Source organism: Tachysurus fulvidraco, chromosome 5, assembly GCF_022655615.1.
Source record: "Tachysurus fulvidraco isolate hzauxx_2018 chromosome 5, HZAU_PFXX_2.0, whole genome shotgun sequence".
Taxonomy (NCBI): Eukaryota; Metazoa; Chordata; class Actinopteri; order Siluriformes; family Bagridae; genus Tachysurus; species Tachysurus fulvidraco.
The window spans coordinates 28,015,974-28,035,765 of NC_062522.1; the positions used below are offsets into that span (position 1 = coordinate 28,015,974).

At 39.2% G+C, this 19,792-nt stretch overlaps 1 protein-coding gene across 1 annotated transcript; it reads right to left on the reverse strand.

Moving 5' to 3' along the window:
* Positions 1–3,805: 3,805 nt before the first annotated feature.
* On the reverse strand, positions 3,806–19,445 carry srp68 (signal recognition particle 68). Its single transcript, XM_027133535.2, has 16 exons — positions 19,287–19,445; positions 18,647–18,713; positions 18,439–18,552; positions 17,766–17,961; positions 16,786–16,868; positions 16,217–16,326; positions 15,320–15,402; positions 14,371–14,511; positions 10,026–10,124; positions 9,851–9,918; positions 9,202–9,355; positions 8,642–8,736; positions 8,334–8,463; positions 7,771–7,846; positions 7,575–7,627; positions 3,806–5,924 (listed from the first exon to the last, which is right to left on the reverse strand). Exons 1-16 carry the CDS (start codon positions 19,372–19,374, stop codon positions 5,697–5,699), a joined length of 1,785 nt encoding a protein of 594 aa, XP_026989336.1. The 5' UTR covers positions 19,375–19,445; the 3' UTR covers positions 3,806–5,696.
* Between the last annotated feature and the right edge of the window lie 347 nt (positions 19,446–19,792).

Sequence of the window (19,792 nt, forward strand, 5' to 3'; positions counted from 1 at the left end):
CCATCTCTCTTTTCCTCTCACTCCCTTCCTCGCTATCACACTGTATGGGATGGTGCTGGGAATTTGCCATTCAAACCATGATCGTCCTCTGGGCTCGGAATCAGATCTTGTTCCATTTTCAGCTGATGATGTTTAATGTGTACGTGTTCAAATATTCACTAACGTTAGTCACTTAGGAGTAAAAATACCCATGGGGTGTGTACAAAGGTGAACCTAGGTGGAAATATACTGGACCTGCCCCTTAGAATCCAACCAAGTTGAATTATTGTTTCCTAAACATACAACACATCATCTGCAAATTAAAGTTTAAATCAAACTCCTCCTGTTTTTTTTTTTGGTGCTTGTATCCATTGAAGGCATGTGACTCTCCACAGGATATAAACCAGAAATAAAAACAATAAACTATTCTATACCGTAACAAAACACACTTTTTCTTTTTCAGTCCACAATGCCAACCATACATATTTAAGGAAATAATCATAGTCTTGATAAACTCATACAGGGTTGTGTGATGAAGTAGGTTTTGCAGTAACACTGCATCCTCCTCTTACACCACAGCAATTTGCTGACTTTTTATTGTATTATAAGTTCATGTTATCATTTATCCATTAAAGAGCATCTTCTTCCCCAGAACTGTAGCTGCCTTCGACCTCTCAGGTCACTCTTGGACTACTTTGAAACAGTCTTGTAAAACCTGTTGATGTAAAACAGAATTAAATAATATAAATAAATAAATAAATAAATAAATAAATATATATATATATATATATATATATATATATATATATATATATAAATAAAAATAAATATTGTTTACATAATAGATAGATAGATAGATAGATAGATAGATAGATAGATAGATAGATAGATAGATAGATAAATAAATAAATAAATAGATAATAACTGTGCTACAGTACAATCTATTACTCAATGTGTATTTTTTATAAAAACTATAGTGTCCTAGGTTGCTTTCTGGGAGTTGCCACACTAAATTACATTGTATTGTATAAGATGACAATAAAGCATATTACCTATCTACTTACTTGCCTCACAAACCTCTCCCCTATCCCAAAAAAACAAAACAAAAAAACAAAACAAAACTTGCATCTTTTTATTTCACAGAGAATCTGGAACTCGTAAACACCTCAATCCTGAATATCTCCCCATGGAAAACTTTTACAAACCACTGGAGACTCCTGTATGTTCTAAGGAATTATGCTTATACAAGTTATGTGCGATACCCAAAAGGATTGATATATTTTACATTTTCAGCAAAATTATTATTATACAGCAACCTGGATGATGCTTAACAACTGGGCTACCACTGGAGATCTTGTCAAGTTTACAAGCTTCCTGGCTATTGTAGTCTCACCATTTGCCTAAACAATAAAAAACAAACAAAAAAAAACATTGCTTACTTAAACAAATGCCAAACATAAAACTTGGCATCCATTAATAATTACACACCATCCAGTGCAACACACAAAAAGGAGACTCAGATGACTTTGTGGATGATTCCAGACTTAACTCAGATGACTCTGATTCATCTGTGGTTCGTTTTTAACAGTTTTTCATTTCATTTTGACCAGTTATGACATACAAGTTTATTCATTTCTAAATTTCAAAATCACCTCAGTGAAAGCTAGTAGGGAATCAGTGAGCTAGCATTGAGTTTGGAGAACTCGTGGCCTACTTTCATTCCTGCACTCGCTCTACCTTGAAAAACTCCATTTTTCAATGCCAGCATTTTTAAACAGAGTATTTGTTCAAAAGCACCCATGACATGCTGAAAGCCAAGGAGTCTGTTTGCTTAGAGGATGCTTTCTTAGGGTGTGTCACCTACCTGAGAGTCTTCTGTTCATCAGTGTTAAACATTCTCACTTATTAATCTGGCACTCACAAATTAGATGGTTAGGCTAAATTGCCCCAAAGTGTAACTTTAACCCGTGACTACATTCCATTCAGGGTAAATTTCCACCTTGCCTTGAGTCCATGTCCTCTGAGAAGGACAAAGCATTTACTGATGATGAATGAATGCATAAACTAAAAGTATTTAGCAGTTGAAATAGCCACACAGGGATTGGAGGAATGTGTGGCTATTTCAACTGCTAAATACTTTTAGTTGGTGAGTTATACAGTCTCTTTGATTTCTAACTACCGATAACCAGCTGTTATTTTTTTTTTTAGATGTATTTTTATATTTTGTTATATTAAGGTTTCGATTTTAGCAGCTTCACCTGCTAGCCAGCATTCAGTTCATAAGCTAGCTAACGGTATGAAGGATACTGCAGATCATAACAAAATTAAAAAAGTCAAACAACTAGTAAACTAACTGCTAATGCTTTCCTAATCGCCTCTTCTTTTTCTTTCTTTCTAACAAGTCATTTGAAAGAAATGTTGCAGCTATTGTGCTAGAAAATAGCATATAAACGGTTATTTTTTTTTCTCCCTGAAGTTGTTGGTATTAATTCGATGAAAAAAAAATCTGTTTTGTACTTTTTGATTAATAACTGTATTGTGTATATAATCTATTTAAATCAATGTAAAATCCATAAGGTGCACATTTCCTTTGGAATGAGATGGCAATATATCACAAGGCATCACTCACTCACACACAGACACACAGGCACACACGCACACACACACACGCACACACACACACACACACACACACACACACACACACACACACACACACACACACACACACACACACACGGGGTAGTATAGGGGTCCAATTTAGAGTGGAAGAAAACTGAGAACCCACAGGAAACCTCCACATACACAAAAGGAACATACACAGAATCTCGACACAAACAATAACCCAAGCTCAGGATCAAACCTTGCACCTGCTGTGCAATCATGTTTATTTTCACAACTGTAGTATGTGCTATCAAATCCTGATTGTGGTTTTTTAGATATGCAAGTCAGCTTCAGGATTAGACATTGCATTATGTACATTTTTTCTTCTCCACAACCGTCAAAGTACAAAGTAGTGTTTTGTATTAAAAATCCTTATTTCATGCATTATCTGATCCTTGCAGACATCTGCGTTTTTGCATGTTCCTCAGATCGAGTTTGTGTGTGTGTGCGTGTGTGTGTGTGTGTGTGTGTGTGTGTGGGCGGGTGGGGGTGTGCAAGTCAATTTCCTTTAGGCCGAAGGCAGCTATTTGTGTATGTTATGGAATGTGTAAAATGTGTGTCTTAGGCCAAAATGATAAAGATCTCTGATGGAATTCTGGGAGGGGAATCAGAAAGATGAGACAGTCAATGAAGGTAAAAAAATGCACAGATGTGTACACACACACACACACACACACACACACAAAGAATGACAAGAAAATCATTCCAGTTCAGTAATTACTGAATGGGTCTCCTGTCTGTGTTAGATGGATAATGCATTTTAACATTGTGCCATGGGGGTTGAAGTTTATAAAAATGTTCCAGCAGTCTAAAGAAACAAGTGACACCTAGAGTTCAAACACTAATGATAGATAAAGTACAAGAAATGGATCGCACTAAACAACTCAGAAATCAGCAGCTACTTACTCCTAGTATCTCTTCTCTTATTTTTTTACCCAAACATTTCTGCTGAATACAATCATTTGTCTCATTTTCTTCTGAAAGTTTCCTAACATATCTTGGATGAACATACAGTATTAAAAGGATATCACAGCTGGCATGTAAGAGGGAGACTCAACTAAAAGGTTGAAAAACTACTTTCACTAGGTCTTATTTTTTAACGTTGACAGAATATAATTCCACTCATTCGATACCCTCTAAAAAAAGTAACACCAATCACAGCTTCTCCATTTATGGTTTATTCTTTTTATTAGGAGCACGCTCATTTCATGGATCATCTTTCTGACAAAGATGTTTCAGCCATTCAGTTCCTTTCATTTGACATAATTTCTCTTAAAACAATTAAAAAGAAAAAAAAATCATCAAAGTAGTCAGGGTACAACAAGTAAGCCAGAAATGATAAATAACAAAGTAAAAATAGATGAGACAGTAGAGATGAAGTGTTGAGATGCAAAAAAACGACGGCAGAGATTTGCTTTGGTACGAGTTGATACGAGTAACAGCAGCACTCAGCTATAGTCACAGAGAGAGACAGAGGAAAAAGAGAGAGAAACCATTAAGCTGAGGGGTAAAATGTTACACTGCCTCTGGAGGTTCTCAAAACACATAAGGATTGACTTCTAGAACCTAGGAAAAATATTTTTCCTCTTTATTTCTGGCCATCTACTAAAATACATGGAAAAAATTCTGATTTAGTACAAAATGAATGATGATTTTTTTTCTAAAGTAAACGTTACAGATTAATTTTTCATCTACAAGTCCACAAATTAAGACAATATATACGACAGAATAGACAGATGTATGGATTTTAAAAAGTTCCATTCCATATATACATATGGTCATTTTGAGCCACGTCCATTGTGCCAGTGTTGGCTCTCAATCTGATATCATTCAATGCTCTTCTACTGGATACCAAATCAGTTCTTTTCCAGCATTAAACTCAACGGAACAATTCTGTGAGTAGGGATTCCAAACTAATTTGGTTGTAAAATACAGCAAAATGTATACTGTAACCATGAATCAGTGTTCTAGTGATCAGTGGTAGGACAATCATTTTACTGGCAAATGCATGAACATGCAGTGAATAGGAATGCATCAATACCGACACTGGTATTATATTCCTATATCCTTCTAGGACACAAGGGTCCTGATTAAACGTTTTTACAGTGTTTAAATATTATCTTTAACAGAGAGTTTGACCTGAGCACGCAGAGCACAATCAGCACACGTGGTCATTTTATAAGACTCTGTGGAGAGACAGAGCGGTAAAATCTCTTGTGCTCTCTATAACCAGTTCAAATATTCTTAGATGCACTTGATTGCTTAATACTGACTAAGCTGGTAACTTGGCTTTGGTATTTGTATCAATGAATACCACAATTCATATACTAGTACTTGATCTGGGGAGGGGAAAAAAAAAGAAAAAAAAAGGTATAGATGCATCCCTAGAGCTATCTTTATGCTGTATGTAAATGCTTAAATGCCATAAACCTGCACCGGCTCTGTGACAGTGGAACAGTTGTCGGAGTCCTTTTCATGTTTTATTGAATGATTAAAATGCCAGTTATCTGTTCCAGATGCAGACTGACTGGTTTTCTATGTCTAGTGTACATTTCTCTGTTCCTGTGAAACAATGGCTTACTTGTGTATTTAACCTGGTCAGTTTTTAAAATTAATGGGGAAAAAAAAAAAAAAAAAATTCTTTAATGAGTACTAAATTAATCTTTCTTTTTTTTTTTCACTACCTAGAGAAAATACATGGACCCTTGAGCTTGGAATAGTCCGAAATTGCCCCCGACCTTTGTGCCCCATGCCCTTCTTGCATAAATAAAACAGACCTAGACGATATGGTAGGACCCACCGTGAGTATGAATTCGATACCTCTACTATAAACACTAGTGGTGTTCTCTCCCAGACCTACACGGCTTTGTTGGTGAAGCAGGTAAGCCGTGCGCTGTGCACATCTGTGATCTCTCAGGTCAAAGGAGATAGAGTACACAAAACTGATTTCAAAACAACATGATGGATAAACAGGGAAGGGATTAAGGGGGCAAGTCCAGATCGCTCGCTGACTCCCTCCAGCTCTCAGGTTCGAGGCCTAGCAAAGCCTCGATTTAGCTGCCGAAGCCGAAGATGCCCTTGATGTAGCCAGTTAGGCCGCCCTTGCCCTTTTGCTCCACCTTATCGTCCAGCGGCGGGAAGGCCACGTGGTTAAGGGCCAGATCGAAGAACAGAGGCTTGCACGGGATAGGCTGGAAGTCCGGCGGGAACTGGACAAGATTCGGTTGCTTTCCGACAAGGGATGGGTCGAGATGGAATTTGTCCAATCGCTCAGAGAGAGGCTGAGGAAGGATAATGACAGAAGGATAAATGAGTTTGAGAGTTCATATATTAGGGCTGAGTGATAAACAGATACCATAAACATTTCTACTTCAAGTTTACCAAATGTTTGTGCCCAAATTTCTCCAGTGGTTAATCTCACTTTCCTGTGCTCATCCCTGGATTCTTATTCCTAATATTCTTACCTCATTTCAACACACTTCTATTCTGTTTGAATCTTCTATAATACTGTACGATACTGTAATGATAATTAATCCCACCATCTTTGTCACCCACAAGGTGACAGGTTTGTTTATGAATCTGTTCCCTCTAAAGGTTTCCTTATCAGCCTTGCTTATTAAAGACCTAAACGAACATCTAGAGTACTGAATACTTAATTGGTCTTGTATCTAGTTCCTTTACATAACCATACATTTAATTCTTAACATAAACATAAAATAGTGAGATACGTGTGTCTCCTTGTGTATTGAGTGACTGGGAAAGATTTGGCAGGGCAGATTTGAGACACTATGAGTACCGATATGTTTGTGTGGGAGTGTGTCTGAAACTTGCCAGAGATGCCACTTCAGGGTGTGTCTCCTATCCATGAGTGGTTTCTGTTGTAGTTCAGCAATGCTTTACACCTTCAATAGATTACCAAGGCTGCCTATTTTATTGTAAACATTTAACAGGGAGGAATTTGACGTCAGCTAGCTGTTCGTTTGGCCACATCACCTGGAGGTAATGAGTAGGCCAGAAGGGCTGAAGTGAACTTTCACACTGAAACAACCACCTTGGTAACTAAAACTCCAAGACAAATAAAATGTCGATGACCTTGACTACCTTGTCCTAGGGCTTTTTTTAATGATGAAGGTGGTTTGGTGGTCGATGAATGTGTCTAGTGGTCAATGACCATCTTGTGGCCAACGAATGAATCCAGGTCTTATCTTCGATAGAATCAGTCTAAAAGTAATCTATCCATTTTGCGTTTAATTCTTCAGGCACCTGGTAACATTTCTGCACCCTAAATTACAAGCTAAATCATTTCTGTTTGTTACAGTTTCCAGTCTTCATGCCGTGTTCTAAAAGGGAGTGTCAATTTAAGTAATCTGTCATACAGAGAATGCAGTCATGGTAATGGACAGTGAAGGAAGATCTAGGTGAGACAACACATGACACTGGAACCCTGCCCTGTATCAGCATCTTACACATATCGGTGTCTTTAGCACACTGAGATCTGCCTTGCAACATTCCACTGAGCTCCACCCCTAGGAAAGTAGTGTTAGTGGTTTTGTGTGGGTGTTTTCAAGAATTACAAATGGTCATAAACTTTTGTGGTTCTGGGGGTAGACTATAGTATATTAGCAGGAATTCCAGCGCTTTAGCGCTAGCTTAGAAACGCTTTAGTGTGTATGTACTGTTTGATGGCTAAATGCTCTTTTAACTATGATCACAATTGCTTTTTGTGATTTGTAGCACACTGTGGGGTTTCGTGGATTGTAGCACACTTTGTCTATTAACTTGTAGCCATGTTGAGAGTCGTTACTTGTGTCAGAGACGTACGGCTTAGAATCAATGGTTTTACGTGGAGAAATGGTGACACGGCCTCCAACGCCATAGTTGGGACAATGGATGGTTGTAAAATGGATAATAGATTCTGGACTGGTTCTTACAGTGTTATCTTTCACCTGCTGCTGAGCAGAAACTTCAGTTACATCCTCTTTATCTAAAAAAAGTCAGAAGAGAGAAATAAGTCACAAGAGAGAAACATAATTTATTTAAAACCCACAGGATAATATGTGCATCCTCTTTTCTACCCCGGAGCAGAGCAGCTCTTAGAGATAAATGCTCATTGAGACAAAGACCTACCCAGAATGGCTGCCGCCTGAAGGGAGTATTTCTCAGAGTTGACTTCGGCTATGAGTTCCTGAACATCCGGAAGATCCTAATGACAGGGACACAAAGTAAACGTAAGGCAATGGCACTTATTTCATGTGTTTTAAAAAAGGTCAACTAGTAAACTGTAAATCATTCATTCAAATTGTTATACAAAATTAATCAGCACCTTGTGGCCAATCAGTGGCCAACAATTCTGTTGTAATAATGAATAATTTTATTAATCAAACTCAATTTCAAGTCTGATATTTTTCTTTTCTAACTGGTACAATAAAGGTGGAAAATAACGCAGAAACTGAGCCGAAAACCCCCAGTATAAATACATGCCTTCCAATCTGGCCAGTCTGTATTTGGATTAATCACTTGTCAGTCATTTTATATATATGCCCCAACTGCACACACACTACAGTTGAACCACCCTTGGTTTTGGAGACAGAGCTTTGAGTACATGGGTTGGATTTGTGGGGAATGAAGCTGTAGAAAGTGTTAGAAATTAAGCTGTAAGAGAAAAAGTTCACATCGTGTAAATGTTGTACCTTGAGGCTGTTATTGAGGTTTTTGGCCTTGGACCTGACCTCTTTGGCATATTTCAGCACTCTTTCATACAGAACCAATGCCTCGCTCCACTTCTTTACTACGACATATGACTGGGCGATAAAGAAGCACCTGCACAGAACAGAGACAGTCATTATGTGTATAAAAGACAAAAAGACGTGGTTCCGGCATGCAACAAATCTGAACCTTTCAGAATACCTTTCAGGTATTTGAGATATGTGGTGGTATGATGCTTGCATACAGTTAAGGCTAGATAACACTGAGGATGTGTTATCACACACAACCATACCTGTAAGCCTTGTAGACCAGTGTCTTAAGGGCCAACTCTTTCTGGAAGGCACGGTCCTCTTCCAAACCTTGCAGGGTAGCCAGCTCTGCCAGGCTCTGCCCCAAAAGACACATTAAAAAAAATAATATTAATAATAATTAACCATGCAGAAAAGAGACAGAGGGAAGCTACATGTCAAACAAAGTTACATTCTAACGCGTCAGATGAAGGGACTTTGCTTGAGCATTCTCTGGGTGCAAGATTTAAAAGCATATTGTGGTCAATTAGACAGAGTGCACAAACTATTCATTGTGTCAAACAGGGAAATGTTGAATGGATAACCGGAGTAATGCTGACCGTGTGACCGGCAAGTGTTAGTGTGACACAACATAAAAGCAAATAACATTCAACCATGTTGCAAATTTGTGGCGTTTGTTAACAAAAGGTGGCAATTGAATTAATTTAATTAATTAAATGTCCAAATTCAACAGTTTGATCCTTCCAGGTCCTAACAGCAATGCAGGCACAGCTGTAAGACAGGTAAGCATTGTGTGTGTGTGTGTGTGTGTGTGTGTGTGTACCTGCAAAATGATCTCATAAAGCCGGATCAGATCTTGGGGTCGTGGTCCTCTTTTGTTCTCGTCTGTCTGTGGCTCCTTCAGTTTGGCCTGCAGTGCCTGAGCCATGCTCTCATTCCTCTTCACCACCGTCCACAACTTTATGTAGGTCAGGTAGCTGCACACACACACACACACACATTTTATACTTTTACAGTATATGCCTTATAGCCAGTTCACACACATTAGTGATTCGGTATGGACATGAAAAAGAACAAAAATAAACCTTTACAGGTGGAATTCGAGTGCACACCCATTGAAAGACGCTCCAAGTTTGCCGATAGATAGATAGTGAAAGTGAGGAAAGTGACGTGACGTACATCAGTGGTTTTGCAACAAGTTATGCATTAAGACATACAGTATACAGTATCTTACTCTGCTGCCAGAAAAACCTAACATTTATAAAAAAGAAAAAAGGAAAAAAAGAAAAAAAAAAACCCAAGAGCTCTTGAAAGTAAATGAGACCACAAATACTGACGAAATGACATTATTCTCTCTCACACACACACACACACACACACACACACACACACACACACACACACACACACACACACACACACACACACACACACACACACACACACACACACACAGGCAGGAAAGCACTAACCTGTGCAGGTATTGCAGGTTGGAGACTTTTCCGCTCTCTGCACTGTCTACGGCTCTCTCTCTCTGCTTCTGTTAGGGTTGAACACACAAACATGTACATTTATTTAAATTCTGGTCAGCAAATAATTCCCTCCATGATGCCGGTATGTATATGCAGAGAAGCAGCGTGCTTTTACCACGTCAGTACGCAGCTCCTCTCTCACAGCCTGGATGGTGTCTCTGCACTCGGCCAACAGAGTCTCATACAGGCGCTCTTTCGTCTCTTCGTTGGCTGCCTGACAGAGAAACGCACAGATACACGCTGCATGAGCATTTAAACAGGGCATCATCACATGTTCTAAAATAACTGAAGGAAATGAACAGAGTCTGCACACAGCAATCTCTGTTCAGGGTGAAATGAAGTTTGATTAAGAAGGTTGGAAATGTTTGGCCTTTGGAGCTGTTCATTGTAGTAACTGTGTGAACTCAGGTGTTCAAGTGGTTCTCTAGAATGTCTCAACATCTTAACTATGTCATGTGGTGCTTCATAGCTTTTATGAGAGTGTGAGCAAAAAAACCCATATTGAAGAAGTCTTAAAAATCAAATATCCTTCAAGTGAAAGTAAACAACTGAAGAGCACCAAGTTAGTGAAACTAACCAATACAGCGTTAGACCTGTTCTTAACCTTCTTGTAATGACGGTACCAAATTCTTGATTCTGATTGGTCAGAAAGTGGATTCATTCTTCATAACATCAACTCTGACACTATTTTTATAATCATGTGCTTATTCTAATGATTGGATAATGAGTGGATCTGCTACATAAAACCTATTTAAAACGTGTGTAGATGTTGATGTGAAATTATCTGAGGAAAATTTTTGTATCATGTGTCAGTGCTTTGTAAAAGTCTGTGGTAAGATTCAAACCAACACAACGAGCTGGTGAGGACACGACTGGTTATCGTTGGATAAAATGTGGTAGCAGAAAAAAAAAAATTACCACTTAATTTCATGACAAAAAGCTAACTATTGGCGACGCTCTGGATCTAAACCTGTTGTTGCTCATTTCCATAGAACAGCATGTCCTGGTTACCATCCATCCATTTTCTGTACCATTTATCCTACACACAGGGAGCCTTGAGTCTATCCCAAAGAACTCTGGGTGTGAGCTATTGGCCAAAACATCACAGGCTACAACTGTGCACACACTGACACATTTAGAGACAGTAAGCAGCTAACAATAAACAGACTTTTTGTTAAGGAAGCTACGGTCTTTTGGAGTACAGGGAGTGTTGTGGTCTCAGCCATCTTCTATGGAGTGGTCTGCTGGTGCAGCAGCATCTGCAGACGGGAAGAGACTGGACAAGCTGATAAGGAAGGCCAGCTCAGAGAAAGAAGCATGGTAGCTAAGCTTTCATCACTGATGATGAATGACTCTCACCCCCTGTGCGGAACAGTTTCATCTCTAAGCAGCTCCTTGTTACATCCAAAGTGTCTGAAGGAGCGATACCGTAGGGGCTTTTCTCCTTGCTGCTATTAGACTGTACAATCAGAGCTGCCCCCATCTCCGAGCACATGATTTTCCTGCAGGCATTTAAAAGGGGAAAGCACGTAGAGTTCGGAGGATTCTGTTTCAAAGAGTGCCTCACCCTCCTCCTCCAAACAGGTCCAGCTCAAGGAATCTGAACTCCTGGAATTTAAATTCCTGAAATCTATCTCGCAGCTTTGCACTAAGGCAGAAACTGAAACACAGAGCGCCTGTTGGTGGCTACAGGCTAAAAAAAAAGACCAAAGAAAAGAAAATCACACAAAGCCACAGTGTACCCGCGTGTCATGGTTTGGAAGAGTATCCGATCACACGGATAGGAGCTTGTGCTGACAGCAAGTGTTTAACTAGGTTGTTCTTACACAATACGAGCCTCGTATGCAAATCACACCCAGGGTATCACTTCAGATAAGTGTTAAGCCACTCATGAGCGGAGGCTGTAAGCACTTGAAATCAGACACAGATGTGTTTAGCGGAACACACAATTTATTCATACGAGTGTATATACACACCATTTATATGCAATCATAGAGTGGAAAAAATATGCATCCAGATGCAAAAGAAACCCTGTGCGAGGGATTTTCCAAGAACAGCATGCCCCTATGTTTTATTCCAATTACACAGGAAGCTGACCATTTTATTTAACCACAACACACTTTACTTTTAATCCCTTTAGTACATGTTATTATTCACAATCTTTCACCTGTCTCTTTTTAAGCCACTGAGAAAAATGCAGCTTTACCATGTTACTGAGAAACCAAAAATCCCTCTGATCTCTGAAGACACTCCCATAAAACTCCCAGAAAACCTAAACTTACAGCTTTATGCCCTGACAATTACAAAACACCAAACATTTTCTTAAATTATCTTCTCAGACAACTTCACAATTATTACTGCACAATTTAAAATGTTCAGGTAGATGGCATGTTGATACACAACTCCATATATTAACTGTTACTATAGAAACAATGCTACCATGGAGATGGAGGCGGGGCTTTCAATTAATCATCCAATTACTGACTAGACTGTAAGGAAATAAAATGTCAAAAAATGTCAGTCAAAAAACAACAACCGTAAGTTCTTTAAATTCTTAAGTCAAAATACCACACGAGGAATCACGAATACATTTTATTATGCATGTTACATGGTCGATTTTCTCTTTCTTTTTCCTCTTTCCATTAAATCTTCAGTCCCTGGTTTCTTAAAAGATTACAGCCAACCCTCTACATCTTCATACTCTGTGCACTCAGCGTTTATTAAAGATGATCGATGACCCTGTTATAGTAGTATACGTTGTATACAGAGATTTATTTACAGAGATTTACAGAGTATGTTTTTAGGATCGTTCAAATGTTGTTTGGTCGTTCTACTATTTGCACGTCATACATTTGGAAAAGTAACTCCTATTAATTATTGGAGCAATAATTTGGGTTTACAAAAGAATTAACATGTGATTATGACCGTCGCTGTTACACACGCACAGCAACGGGTTGTGGTCAGGTGTGTCACACGTAAGGAACACCTCACAACTGTAAGAAAGACCGGGGGAACCAGTTCAATGAGAGAGAGAGAGAGAGAGAGAGAGAGAGAGAGAGAGAGAGAGAGAGAGAGAGAGATTTTCCATATGGCTTCATTTATTGCCAGCTATGAGCCATTTTCTTTCTTGGATTAAAAATTAAAAAAAAAAAAAAAAAAAAAAAAGACTTGTTAAACTATCTCCTTACAGAAAACACCATCACAAAGATTGCCTGATTTTTTTTTTGGGTTAAATAAAACCGCTTGTCCCCCCACGTCTTGGAGATTTTCCTCCAATCCATAAACCAGCCAGCCTGCTTTCCCTTATTGCACTACAACTACCAATCACGTTGAGACCTGCTGCTCATTCCATGTCATAGGTCGGCCTAACACACTCGTCTTCTATTATCTTTTACAATAAATAAGCTGACCGATAATCAGCCTGTGCCACTATGATTGACAGGGGAGAGAGAGAGAATGCCATGCCGTCACCATAGAATAGGTAACGATATTAAAGCCTGACACTTGAAATACTTTCAGAGCCGCTGCTGTAGAAAATTAATCAACGCCTTCTAACCAATCGGATTTGAGATCCGGCTAGATCAGGGTCACGAGCATGAGTGGTGTTAAGTAAAAGGTACATGAATGATTAAAAGGAAATAATTATCGCAGGCTTGCAGAACTTGTCCTGTACCTAACGTTTTGTAGGCAATAATGCGATTCAACATGCATACAGCAAAACCGTACACTGACCACAAAACACTCATATTACTGAACAGGCTTCCACATTGATCAAAGAACCTGGAAGAAGTGTTCGTCAGTGTGAAGTGAGGTGTATCGTACAGAATGAAGCTCAGTGGTGACAGAACATCATGGCACGAGTCTGAGGAGTGACACAGGCGTGGTAGATACTCATTTACACCCACAATCACATACCGAAAACACAGCAGCATGACCGAGAGCTCCCCCAAGTGGAGGAACCAGAAACATTACCTGTGTATCAAGTCCATCGTGTGCTCGATTTTCTATATTCCATATTCATGTTACGGTGGGTTTTGACATTTTTGACAAGCAAGAATGGTGGTTATGAGTTAATTAACCGCATCATATGTGGAAAACTAGCATTAATCTAATGAGAGCAGTGAAATTGCAAGGTTCAAAGCTCGCTATAAAAAGACTTCATCTTTAGATTTTTCCAAATTTTATCCACTTAACACTTTATAGCCTCAACTGGTTTGGTAACACAAACAAACAAATCTTGTATTTTCTGTGGTACAGAAAAAAATATCCTCAATGATAAAGCGTGTGTATGTGATTAAGCATTTACACACGAACAAAAAATAATAAATAAATGAAAAAAATAATTTATATATAATATATATAATAATTTATTATAAACAATAATAAATAAATAATAATAGCATTGTGTGTGTGTGTGTGTATATATTATATACAAAGTGTGGTGTAATATTAGTCCTAACCTGTGCAATAGCAGCCTCGTTGTCAGCAAGCCCCAGTAGGAATATCCGAGCTTTATCTATTTTAACAGGAACGGTGCGACCCCTCCACTCCACCTCACTCATGGTGGTCGCCTGCTTCGCTCGCGTCTGAGTGATCAGAGCCTGGAGAAAGAAATTTGATCCATAAATACACACACACACACACATGTATATTATATAAGAACATTATGGACATTATAATCTGCTTTTCCTAGTTCATTGTAAGTTCTGTCAGTTCTACAGCATCTACCAGCTGCAAAGCTTTATTCCGAGCAACTCCTGACGTTTTCCTGATATAAATTTCTACCACATCGTTTTCAACACAGCGTTTAGCTTCAGTTTTTCTAGGCCAGCCATGAAGCCCTGAAGATTGAGGTGCATCTTAAAATACAGAGATTTCCATCGGCATATTTTTAACAAACAGGGTTTTACTAAGAGGAGATCCTAGCATTCCATCTCTAAACAGACAAGCCTGCTCACTGATGCGAGATTTTTTTTAAAGAACAGCAAGCTGAAGAGTGAAGTGATGCTCTGAGAACAGCCCCAATGCTCTTAGGGCATCAAAACTGTTAAATTAATTAAATAAATAAATGTTCAAGGCTACAATTCCTGAAAGAGAAAAGCAACATGCTCACTCTCTCTCTCTATGTAGGTGTGTGTGTGTGTGGAATATCAAGAATTCCACACTTTTCTTTATAGTTACATGCAACATAGTGGATAAAAATTAATATTATGAAGAAACCGCGATATCCCTACTTCTCTAATATAGGAAATAAGACACCAATACGAAGCCAGTTTGAGACGGCGGCTTTAAATGACTGTCCCTACGACAATCTCGCAGGTGATCGGTCTCATCACTGGTTTTAGAAATGGCTTAATTCTGCAGGAGTACAAAAAAAAAAAAAAAATCCAGACAGTCTTGATGTCTGACCTCAAGCTTCTCAGCCATCATGCCTCCACCTCCTCCGGCACTGAGCCTCATCTGCATCAGGTCATTTATAGCATTCTGGTCACCTTCAAAGAAAAAAGAAAAAAAAACAGAGTTAGTGCATGTCAGAGAAAAATTCAAAAGGTGTTCCAGCACTTAATGTCGAAAGTCCAGATGATGATTCGGGTGTGCATCAAATGCTTCACTTTAAACCTAATTATGTGTTCCAATTATTTGTTTGGGAAAACAAAACCTACAACCTTTTATAGGAAACTAAAAACCATTACCAATGCAAAGAACAGAACAGAACCGAATGGCACAGTAAGGAATAAAATGGAAAGAAACTGAATAAAACCGAATGGGATTTCATTTCAGTAGTAAGGAATAAAATGAATCGGAAAGGACTGGAGTACAAACGGATACAACAGAATAAAATGTGTAAAAGGGAAAGAAAGATCAAAGGGAACAGAATAGAATGAAAGCGAACAGAATGTATTAGGAAGGAATGGACAGAATGGAGTGGAAAAGATAGGACTGCAATAGAATGGAACGGACAGGAATAGATAGGAAATTACCCGAAATGAACGTAACGATATAGTTCCAAGTAAACCTCACGCTAGGACCAAAAGGGTTACAATATTGGATTCTTCTGGTTCTGCAGCAAAGTCATTATCACTATTGGCAATAATGATAATGATAATGATGAGGATGACCATGAAGATATGAAAGCTCAGATGTTCGAGTAGACACACAGGCAGGGAAATGAATAAAATTACTGAACACTAATACTGTTGAAGTCTGAAGTCTGCATACGATCATCTAACATTTAACAGATGTAATGCTAGTGTTTATACAATGACTATAAAAGCAATGTGGGGAAAGTGTGTGTGTGTGTCTCACCGATGTTGTATGCACAGTAGCGGATGTTGGGCGAGATCTCCTCCACTCTCTGATGGTACAGTACAGCCTGCTCGTCGGTGAATGCACTCGCCAGCTTCAGGTAGATAGTCCTGTAAAGTCATCCGTCATTCAAACCATCAGACGTTTAAAAAACAATAAAGTCCACTATTAAAGTGAGTTACGGCTAACCTGTGACTTCAAACCGAACACATCATACATGCATAGTGAAAATGCAGTTGTTAGGCAACTGATGCCGAAGTATATTCTAGTTATCGATAACGAAGGCACAGTGAAAGTGAGAGCATGACAACAGCCAGGAAGGTCAACATTTCCCTCAGATGTATGGAGGAATATTTTGATATTTTTTTTCCTTTTCTGATAAAAAAACAAACAAACTCCTAAAAAACAGTGAACGGCACACGATGGAATCATCTTAATCCCACACACTGTAAACTTGAGTGCCAGATGTGATCACAATTTTAACAGCGTCTGATGTTATCTAGCTGCTTTATTTGATATGATTAAACAGAAAATTCTGGAGTAGCTGTAGTATGAAAGGAAAGACTCACTTGCACTTGTTGAAGGCCTCCATTGCAGATTTCCATTCCTGCATTTCAAACTGGACCATGCCAGTCAGGTAGGCAGAGTACGCCTGCACACACGGGACACTTTTACACTGTATTCATCAACACTATGAACAGAATCTGACTAATGCAGATTTCCATTAATGGCAGGAAAAAAAACAAAAAAAACTAAAACAAAAAACACCCACATTCAGAATAGTACGTGATGAGAACAGAGGAGAAAAAAAATGAAGATGATGTTCTGCTGTCTTTCTTTGGACCACATTTGTCCGACAGACACAAACACGCGCACGTCCCCCCCGACAGAGACACAAACACGCGCACGTCCCCCCCGACAGACAGACACAAACACGTGCACGTCCCCCCTGACAGACAGACACAAACACGCGCACGTCCCCCCTGACAGACAGACACAAACACGCGCACGTCCCCCCCGACAAACAGACACAAACACATGCGTCCCGCCGACAGACAGACACAAACACATGCGTCCCGCCGACAGACAGACACAAACACGCGCACGTCCCCCCCGACAGAGACACAAACACATGCGTCCCGCCGACAGACAGACACAAACACGCGCACGTCCCCCCCGAGAGACAGAAACAAACACATGCGTCCCGCCGACAGACAGAAACAAACACATGCGTCCCGCCGACAGACAGAGGTCAGATTTTTTTTATCAGTTGGACTTGATGAGATGAAACTAAACTAAAAGTAAGAATAAGACAATGGAATTCTTGTTCTTGCTAAACTCAAAGCTTCGTGTCAGTAACTCCAATTACACATAAATCTGACTGAAATTTGCTTTTAAACCTATTCACCTCCAGTCACATTCTGCTATTCACTGCCTCAGACCTCATGTCCATGCAATGTGCATCAGTCCTCCTGGCTGACAGCAGTAAAGCTCCAGAGCCCTAAACATCATCATATACAATATATTCATATTTAACAGCCTTTTTCACCTGAGCCTCTAGTTTGGTCTTCGCATCTACACGCTGGCTCTCACACAGCTTCTCCAGCTTCTCTCCATGCTTGGCCGCTTTACGGAGACGTGCTAAAAGGTGGAAACGCTTCCGTGGCTCGGTGTTGGCCTCCTGCTTCAGCTGCATGGCGTAACTCCACGCCCTCTCGGCTTCCATCACAACCAGCAACAGATATCTGTTAGGTGAGAAAAATTAAAGGAACAAAAATGCATCATCACACTGAACATCAGAGAGTGTTGTAAACAAAAAGACCTTTATGTTAGTGGAAAAAAAGAAAAGCACAAAACACTTCACTGTTGTGAAAAACTTAGCGACTGCTACAAAGTGCTAAAACTTTAGACTCCAAAGATAGAGATGAAATAAAGGTCTCCTTGCACGACTTTCCTACATGTAATAATTAACTGCATCAGGTTTTTCTGCACGTTTAGTGAATATGATATTATAGCAGTCATTATAATGGCCAATTTAATCCTGCATGACCACAATTTCTTTATTCTTCTGAAGTGAGATGAGAAGCCTAGAGTCTTTCATTCAGTTACTTGTTCACTTTCTGCCAGTGGGTTGAATCTTTTGCCAATGAAGCATATTAATGTTTGCTCACATTTCCTCTCTTAGCTCATGCACCACAGTTTTAAACGTGCCGTTTTCTCACCGGTTATCAGACAGGATCTCCACGGTCACCTTTTTTCCCGTAAACTTGTGCCGGTTGCCCATTCTGAAGCCCAGAGTTTTGCGCAGACGACGCAGTCTTCGTGAGCAATATCCCCTGAGACAAAAGAAAAAAAAAAAAAAACACACGTTACACATCAAAAACATGACCAGCATCAATTTAGAAAGGTAGCTTTCCATGTAAGTGTCACCTGTAGCGTTGGTAGTCTCCGTGCCGGAGTCCATGCTGCTGTTGGGAATCTTTTATTATCTGAAGGACTGGAAGCAGATGTTAAGAAAAACCAAGGATATGTCTGTTTTTATGTAATTATATGGGAAACCAAACACTACAGCTAAAAACAAGGTAAAAAAAACTAACCATGATGATTTTGTGGAAACTGATTAAACTTCTTAATAAATTATTCTGCTTTAATAAGACAATAAACCAGAAAAAGAAAACTCAGTGCTGGATAAGATTTCTGTCCTAACATCATCTACACAGAACCTCATTAATCAAAGTTTATCAAATACAATTTTAGCACAATAGTAAAACAATGACATTCTGTCAATGTAATTAAGAAAATAAACAGTAAATTAAAGCATCATTAATTGATTACTATCACTAACGACACGTCTACCCAGATTAAATCCATTTAGCGTTCCAATTAGACATCTAGGGCACTAGGTAGGGTGTATAAGACATTCGTACAAATAGCCGACGTAGTGCACGAGGGTAGGGAGCACAGAGGCGTTTGTAACGCGGCCGGAGGACATGCTGGCTGGCTAGTCGGCTAAACTAAGAAAAGAACTACACACATTCACACAACAGCGTCTTTCATTCGCGAAGGATACTTTCTAAAGCAAGGCCCTCGTCTATGGTGTTCTCCTTGTTTTCCTCCATCGACTGAGTTTTTGCTTCATTCGCCTTCTCTACGGCCATCTTTACCCCCACTAAATAGAACACGTCTTGTAAAAAAGCGGATGTAGAAAATCTTTGACCCGGATATACATAAAAAAAAAGTTAAAAAAAAAAAAAAAAGCGCAGAGGCGTGGTGAAAGAGAACGTACAACTTTTTTTTGCAAAATAAAATGAGTTAATAGAAACCATATTGATTAAAAAAAATAAAAAAATAATATACAACCGTTCGCTAACTCGTCGACTAGGGTGTGTCTAGCTGACTGAACAGTCTAGATGTCTTTGTACGTCATTGTAGCAACCACGAAACCGTTCTGTATTAATAACCGAGGGATGTACTTATTTCCAGGGATTTCAGAACAGAGTAATAGATATTACGTCATCAGGTGGGCGTGGCCTATTGATAATCTAATTCTAACTCTAACCCTAACCGTAGTTTTTG

Coding starts and splice junctions, on each gene's coding strand:
- srp68 (XM_027133535.2), bottom strand. CDS start 19,374: ATGGCCGTAGAGAAGGCGAATGAAGCAAAAACTCAGTCGATGGAGGAA. Junction 16,869..17,765: donor AGACCAAACTAGAGGCTCAG/GTGAAAAAGGCT, acceptor CCGTGTGTGCAG/GCGTACTCTGCCTACCTGAC. Junction 14,512..15,319: donor TGATGGCTGAGAAGCTTGAG/GTCAGACATCAA, acceptor TTCTTTCTCCAG/GCTCTGATCACTCAGACGCG.